Source organism: Urocitellus parryii, chromosome 15, assembly GCF_045843805.1.
Source record: "Urocitellus parryii isolate mUroPar1 chromosome 15, mUroPar1.hap1, whole genome shotgun sequence".
Classification (NCBI taxonomy): domain Eukaryota; kingdom Metazoa; phylum Chordata; class Mammalia; order Rodentia; family Sciuridae; genus Urocitellus; species Urocitellus parryii.
In genome coordinates, this window is record NC_135545.1 from 5,845,667 (window position 1) to 5,852,515 (window position 6,849).

Consider the following 6,849-nt stretch of genomic DNA (forward strand, 5'->3'; position numbering starts at 1 on the left):
GCTTCTTCTGTCAATGCATCTCACTCTCCTGGACTTTCAGGACCGTTCAGGGGGAACGCGCTGATACACACAGACACCAGACCCAGAGATGCAGACAGGTCATGGCCCCACCCTGGGTCAGCCAGGGAGAGTGCAGGCAGGCAGCCTCCTGAGTCACTGCCTGCATGGGCCTGGGGCTGGAGGCCAGAGACAAATTACAATCATTAGGGAATTTAAGAGGCTGGGGGAGGGGCCGAGGATGACAGGCCCCAGGATGCAGCCCCCAGCTCCAGGGTCCCACCAGGTTGGGCCAGCCTCCTCCCTCCACCTCCCCCATCCGGGTCTATGACCGTCTCTGTGTCTCTGCCCACCTCACTTTGGGTCTCCCCAACCCTTGCAGAGTTCATGCCAGGGACCCCCAGTTCTTCCTGTCCCCACCGTCTCAGGACACGAGGAATCACACTGAGAAAGCAAGTGTGGTGCCTCCCGCCCATCTCCAACCGGTTCTCCATCCACCCCTCTGTCTCCTTGTCCTCTAGCCCTGTCCCCCATCTGTGTCCCCTTCACCTGTGCGGCCTTTTGCTTCCTGTTATCACCACTTCCTCTGCCTCGGCCTCTTCCATCAGCACTGCTGCTCTCCTCTCCCGCGCATCTCTCCAGGGCCTCCCTGCCTCCTCCACCCCTTCCCTGCCCCCCCACCCCTTCCCTGCCCCCCTTCACCCCTTCCCCCCTCCCTCAACCCCTTCCCCCACCCCTTCCCCGCCTCCCCAACCCCTTCCCTGCCTCCCCCCCACCCTTTCCCCCTCCCCCCACCTCTTCCATTGTCCCCCACCCCTTTTCTGCCTCCCCCCTACCCCTTCCCTGCCCCCACCCCTTCCCCCCCTCCCCCCACCCCTTCTCTTTCCATCTGCCTCCCCCACCTGCCCAGCCACAGGGGCCTTCCTCTTCCTCCTCCATCTCTCTCCTTGGTCCCCCCTGCCTTCAGCATCCTCTCTGTCCCTGCCTCTCAAGGCTTATCCCCATCCACTCTGCAGCCTCACGCTCCTGGGGCGGCCTCTTCCCTGTAGGTCTCAGCCCCTCCCAGCGGCTTCCTCCAGCCCCCCCACCCTGATTTCACCATCCCACCACCAAATCCTCGACTGCCCGGGCTGGGAGCTCCCTGCCCACCCTGCCCCGGGGTCCTTCTCAGCAGGGCGGTTCTCCCTAACAACTCTGGCTGCTTCTCTGGCCGGAGAGAGGAGGGAGGGAAGCAGGCAGTCCTGGAATGAAAACCAGGCAATAAAAAAAGACACCTGTCAGAAGGGCGGTGGGGAGCAGGGCCGCCTCTCCAGGGATAAAAGGCTCTGTGGCGACCGAAAGAGACACCACCCTGCTTCTGCTTGCCCTGTGCAGGAGGGACCTAGCCTGCTCAGCATCCTTCCTCCCTCCCGAGGAGCCCCTGGACCCGCCCTCTGGGGCTCTGGCCTCTCCCCTCTGCCCCTCTCCCGTCTCTGGGGCCTCTGGGGGTCTCGGTGTGAGTGGTCCTCGCGGCCCGTGCCTCCCAGCCCTGAGTCTCTTGCAGCTCCTCCTCCTCCTCCTCCTCTCGGTTTACCTCTGCACGTGCCAGGACCTGACCCTCAGGCCCAGAATGTTCCTTCTGCTGACAGCACTTCAGGTCTTGGCTGTAGGTAAGGGAAGAGTGGTTCCCTGGAGTCGCTGGGAAGCGCTTAGGGAAGGGCTCTGGAGAAGCAGGAGGCTCGGGGCCTGGTAAGACCCCAGAAAGAGGTGGTCTGGGGCCGTGGCTGAGGCGCATGTGCACTGCAGGCCCAAGTTCCCAGCTGTAGAGATACTGGGAAGGGGTGGGGATGGGGAGAGAGGCAGGGATGGGAGGAGAGAAAACGAATAAGGAATTGAGGGAAACTCCAGGTCCTATCAGCATGGGGGGCCATGGGGCTCTCCTTGGTCCAGTCAGGGAAGAAATGGCTTGTTGTCCCAGCACGGTGGAGGAGGGTAGGGCTGGAGGTGCGGGGCAGGGTGTGTGGGGTCCGGGTGGAGGCGGGGCCACACTGGCGGGAAGGTTGGGGAGAGACAGGGAGCCCTGGACGTGTTCAGGAAGGACTGATGGCGGGCAGTGAAGGGAGAGTCACGGATGGGGGATGGAGTCAAGGGTTGTGGGTGCAGGAGGAGGTAGCCATGGAAACTATAGACACTGTGGAGGAGATGTGGGGGAGAGGTCAGAAAACGCCCTGGTTGTGTTGGGGCAATAATGGGGACAATGCTGGACACACTGGGTGGGGCAGAAAGAATGAGTGATTCAGGGATTAGGTCGAAGGCAGGGGCTTTGTCACTGGACAAGGTGCAGAGTTGAGAGAAGCGGGGAGCCTTTGTCCACCAGCCTTCCCCTCCCCACCCCACCCCTGCCCACTCCTAGGCCTGGCAAGGAGCCAAGAGGATGACAACAAGATCATCGGTGGCTACACGTGCATCCAGAACTCGCAGCCGTGGCAGGCCGCACTGCTGGCCGGTGCCGGGCGCCGCTTTTTCTGCGGAGGGATCCTGTTGTCCGACCGCTGGGTCATCACTGCCGCGCACTGTGCCCGCCCGTGAGTGAGCCCCTGGCCCCTTCATGCCAAGTGCATTCAGAGTCGAGCACCTGAGCTCAGAACCCAGTTAGTAACCGGGTCCCAGCTTGGGGTCTAGAGAACACCCGAAAAGAAAGACAGCTCACAGTGTGGATTCCAGCCGTGAACCTTGAGCTCAGATGAGAGTCTAACCAGCTGGCATCCTAGAACCCAAAGTGCAGCTCAGAAACCCAGACATAACCAGAGATCCTTCAGTGCACCCAGCTCCAGTTCAAGACCAGTAACCCCTTCCAGATCAGTGACTGAACTCGGGGCTGTACCTGGAACCCAGAGCCCAGTTCAGAACTTACAGTCTAGACATAAATCCAGAACCCATCTTGCAGCTGGGATATACAAACATAAGGACAGAGTGAGAAACTGGAGCTGGTTCCCACGAAAGGTTGAACTCACAGTCCTCTACTGTCATCTTTGAGCATCTAGAACCAGACTCCGCGGGGCAGAGCAGTAGAGTACCTGGCTGCGGGGGGTGGGGGGGGGGGGGGCGGGGATTGAGAGGTTAAGGGGAGGTCCATCCCCCAGCAACCCCCAGGAGTCCAGAACCCAGGGATGTTCCCTCAGATCCAGGGGTCCAGGCCCCCAGCTCCCTTAGACCTGAGTTTAAATACCAGAATGCAGCCCCAACCCATAAGAGCCCAGAGCCCCTCCCAGACGTCGGGCCAGAGCTAAGAACCCAGACCCCAGCCTTGAAGTCCAAGTGCAGGCTAAAGCTCACGTAGCCTACAAACCAGATGAATGCCATACACTGAAGTTCAATCTAGCACCTAGAGACAGAGCCCAGCACCAAGTCTAGGACACGACGCTCACAGTGAGAGCCAGCCTCTGGAACCTGGTACCCGGTGGTCATCTAGAGCCCCTCATGAGGTGGACGGCTCAGGCCAAATCTACAAGCAAAGGCCCAGGCTATAATCTGTCATTCAGAGCCTGGCCTAGATTCTAGGGTTCAGAGCAGCCTGAGGATGTGGCTCAGTGGTAGAGAGCTTGACTAGCATGCACAAGAGCCTGGGTTCCATCCCTAGTACTAAAAAAATAAAAAGTTCAGACCAATATTTAGAACCCTGAGCCCCAGCAGAGCATGGAGCTCAAGTGGTCGTTTAAAACTCAGTCGTGAACAAGAGCTTAACCCAGAACCCAGCACTCAAACCAGAGTTCAGAATCTGTTAGCTCAGGGAACATTGCTAAACATGGAACCCGCAGCCCAAAAGCTCACATCAGAACCTGGAAAGTGTGCCATCTTCAGAATTGATGCAGAATCCTGATCGTAGGCCAGAGTCAAAAACTAAGCTCTCAGGACCCCAGAGTCCCGGCTGGATTAGGATGAACCTGCTCCAGCATATCCATCCTGACTTAGAGCCCAGAGCCATGACCTGGGGTCTCATCAAGGCCTCAAAGCGTAGAACTCTGCACAGACCCTGGGACAGAGCCGGGAACTCCAGTCACCACCTTAGACCCAAGCCAAGAGCCAGAGCACAGCTCAGGGGAAGAGGGAGGGCAAGTGAGGATGGCCTAAAAGAGATGCCGGGGTCTGGGCAAGGTAGTGCACGCCTGTAATCCCAGCAACTCAGGAGGCTAAGGCAGGAGGATCACAGGTTCAAGGCCAGCCTCAGCAACTTAGTGAGGCCCTAAGCAACTTAGGGAGACCTTGTCTCAAAATAGAAAATAAAGGAGGCTGAGGATGAGGCTCGGTGGTTGAACGCACCTGGGTTCAGCGCCTGCTACCCAAAGAGAGAGGGCGGGGGAATGCCCAAACCAAGAAAAAGGATAAGAAAATGTTCCGCCTGCAGTTAGAGGGGAGCAAGTTAGACTTAGGGAAAACGTCACCTGGGTGGGGTGGGCTGGAGGCAGGAGGAGGCCGAGGCCCACCGTAAGCTGCCTTACTCTGGGGGGTCACGGGCCAGGATCCTTCAGGTGTCCCTGGGCAAGCACAACCTGAGGAGGTGGGAGGCTACCCAGCAGGTGCTGCGCGTGACGCGCCAGGTGCCACACCCTGGCTACCGCTCCCGGACCCACGAGAATGACCTGATGCTGCTGAGGCTAGAGAAGCCCGCCAGGCTCGGGAGGGCAGTGAGGCCCATCGCCGTGGCCCAGTCCTGCGCCAGCCCTGGGACTTCCTGCCGTGTGTCAGGCTGGGGCACCACCTCCAGCCCCGTGGGTAAGGACACCTGCGCCCTGGGAGGAGGACCAGGGCCTGGGCTCCCGGGCCTGCGGGAGGAAGGCTGGGCCCGGAGCCCGGTCTCACTGGGTCTTCCTGCTCGATGCCCGCAGTCAGGTACCCCACGGTGCTGCAGTGCGTGAACGTGGACATCTCCTCAGACCAGCAGTGCCGGAAGGCCTACCCCGGAGCCATCACCTCGGGCATGGTGTGTGCCGGGGTCCCCCAGGGCGGGAAGGACTCCTGTCAGGTGAGGCCCGGGTGTGGGCGGAGGGAGGGGGTTGCTTGGAGCTGCCTCTTTAGGACCAGAGAATCTTGGCAGCAAGAAAGTCAGCAGAGTTGTCTGGGGAGGGGCTGCGAGAGCCGGGCCCCCGCCTCCTAGCCCTGCACCCCTCCATGCCTGAGTCTCCTCATCAGTAAATGGGGGTGACCCCCGTCAGGGTGGTTGGTGGAACTGGACACGGGCGTCGTGGGAAGCGGCCAGGGTGCACAGCGGGGCCGCACACAGGGGTTTGGGGAGCACCCACCTCGGGAGGCGGACCATCTGAGTGGGCGGAGACGGCAGGGCTGAGGAGAGACACAGTTTTGTGGAGACGGAGCAGAGATGGAGAGGGCCCTGTGACCACCAAGGCCCCAGGCCAGCCCAGGGCTGGGTGCAGACGAGCAGGACCCTGGGAGGAGGGAGGCAAGTGCCCCTGGCCTGTCCCCTGGGCAGGGCTGGACAGTGGGCAGCTCAGCCGCCTCCCTCCCCACCCACGTCTCTGTCCCTCCCCTCAGGGTGACTCTGGGGGACCCCTGGTATGTGGAGGACAGCTCCAGGGCCTCGTGTCCTGGGGGATGGAGCACTGCGGCCAGCCCGGGTACCCAGGTGTCTACACCAACCTCTGCAAGTACCAAAACTGGATCCGGGAAACGATTCGGGGCGGTTGATCGTCCGCGTGACAGTTCCTCAGCTGCCCCGCCAGCCTCCCCAGCCCCTGCTGCCTCAGGCCCAGGACCCAGCTCCCTGACTCTTCGCCTAACTCCAGGCTCCTGCTTCCCAGAGCAGGGCTTCAGGCGTCCCCCACCCCAGGACTCCCTCAGGCACAGGGGACAGGGACACAAGCATCGGGCTGGCGTCCTATTTCCAAGAAGACAACTGTCCAAACTCAGTGTCTCTAAAACCCAAAGAAACGACAACAATAAAAACAGAATAATCCCAGATTTCACTCATCCTTCATTTAGTTCATGTGAGAAACAAGGACACAGTGGGTCACATGGGGGGGGCTGGTACCGGGGGTCTGCTCGGGTATCTAGGAGGTGCCCCAGCACTGCCGTCCTCCCTCAGCCTCCTCTCCAGAGCTGCTGAGGCCAGCGCGAGGAATCGGGTTTCCCAGAAGCTGGCCACACGCACCAGCCCTCCTGCTGCAAGGTCTCAGGTGTGCAGAGCTGGGCGCGTCACACCCCTGAGGTCAAGGTCTGGCAAAGCCCTCCTCTCGTGTTTTAAAGTTGTTTCTGCCCTTCCTCCCCATCTCCACAGTCCTCCTCCCACAGCAGCCTCAAATTCCCCGCATCCTGGGAAAGCACGCAGGGTCTCGCTGAACGTGACGCCCATGACCCCATTGTGTTAGGGGTCTCATTCTCTTTCTTACTTTCACCCCTCGATGACTATTTATTGCCCGCCTACCCCGTCCGAGGCGCTCATCCATTTACTGGGTGCCTGTGGTATACCAGGCATGGTCTTGGGAGCTGGAGGGGGAGTGGGGCACGACAGGCCGGCAACAGTAGAGTAAAAATAAAGCAGAGTTCCTGTGAGTGAAAGGCCCTTAACCTTGGACAGGGTGGCAGGCCCCGTGTGCGCAGAGCCAGCGCCTACCTGCTGCTATAGCCCACTGGAGAGTGTTCAGGAATTTCCAGAGCCAGCTGCTCCATACAGCCATTCTTAAAACCTGAGTTACCTAAACTTAAAACTGGGTGATTTGTTAAATGAAGCCAGTAACCACAGCATCTGTCCCTAATTATTCAAACGAATACCTGTGATCTGGGGTCATTTCTGTCCACGGTTCTGCATTGGTACTGATGAGCTTGGACACATCCACCTCCGTGTCCAGTGAGGCCACA

General features: G+C 60.0%; 1 protein-coding gene across 1 annotated transcript; it reads left to right on the plus strand.

The window, feature by feature from the left end:
• The first annotated feature begins 1,565 nt into the window (after positions 1-1,565).
• Positions 1,566-5,679, plus strand: Klk14 (kallikrein related peptidase 14). The gene is made up of 5 exons (XM_026406221.2): positions 1,566-1,646; positions 2,390-2,561; positions 4,496-4,749; positions 4,863-4,999; positions 5,527-5,679. The coding sequence occupies exons 1-5, from the start codon at positions 1,607-1,609 to the stop codon at positions 5,677-5,679; spliced, it is 756 nt and encodes a 251-aa protein (XP_026262006.1). The 5' UTR covers positions 1,566-1,606.
• The last annotated feature ends 1,170 nt before the right edge of the window (positions 5,680-6,849 follow it).

Bases quoted from the DNA above. Each gene is read 5' to 3' on its own strand.
- Klk14 (XM_026406221.2), top strand. From the start codon at position 1,607: ATGTTCCTTCTGCTGACAGCACTTCAGGTCTTGGCTGTAG. The intron at 1,647-2,389 runs GTAAGGGAAGAG...GCCCACTCCTAG, and splicing joins ACTTCAGGTCTTGGCTGTAG to GCCTGGCAAGGAGCCAAGAG. The intron at 5,000-5,526 runs GTGAGGCCCGGG...CCCTCCCCTCAG, and splicing joins GCGGGAAGGACTCCTGTCAG to GGTGACTCTGGGGGACCCCT.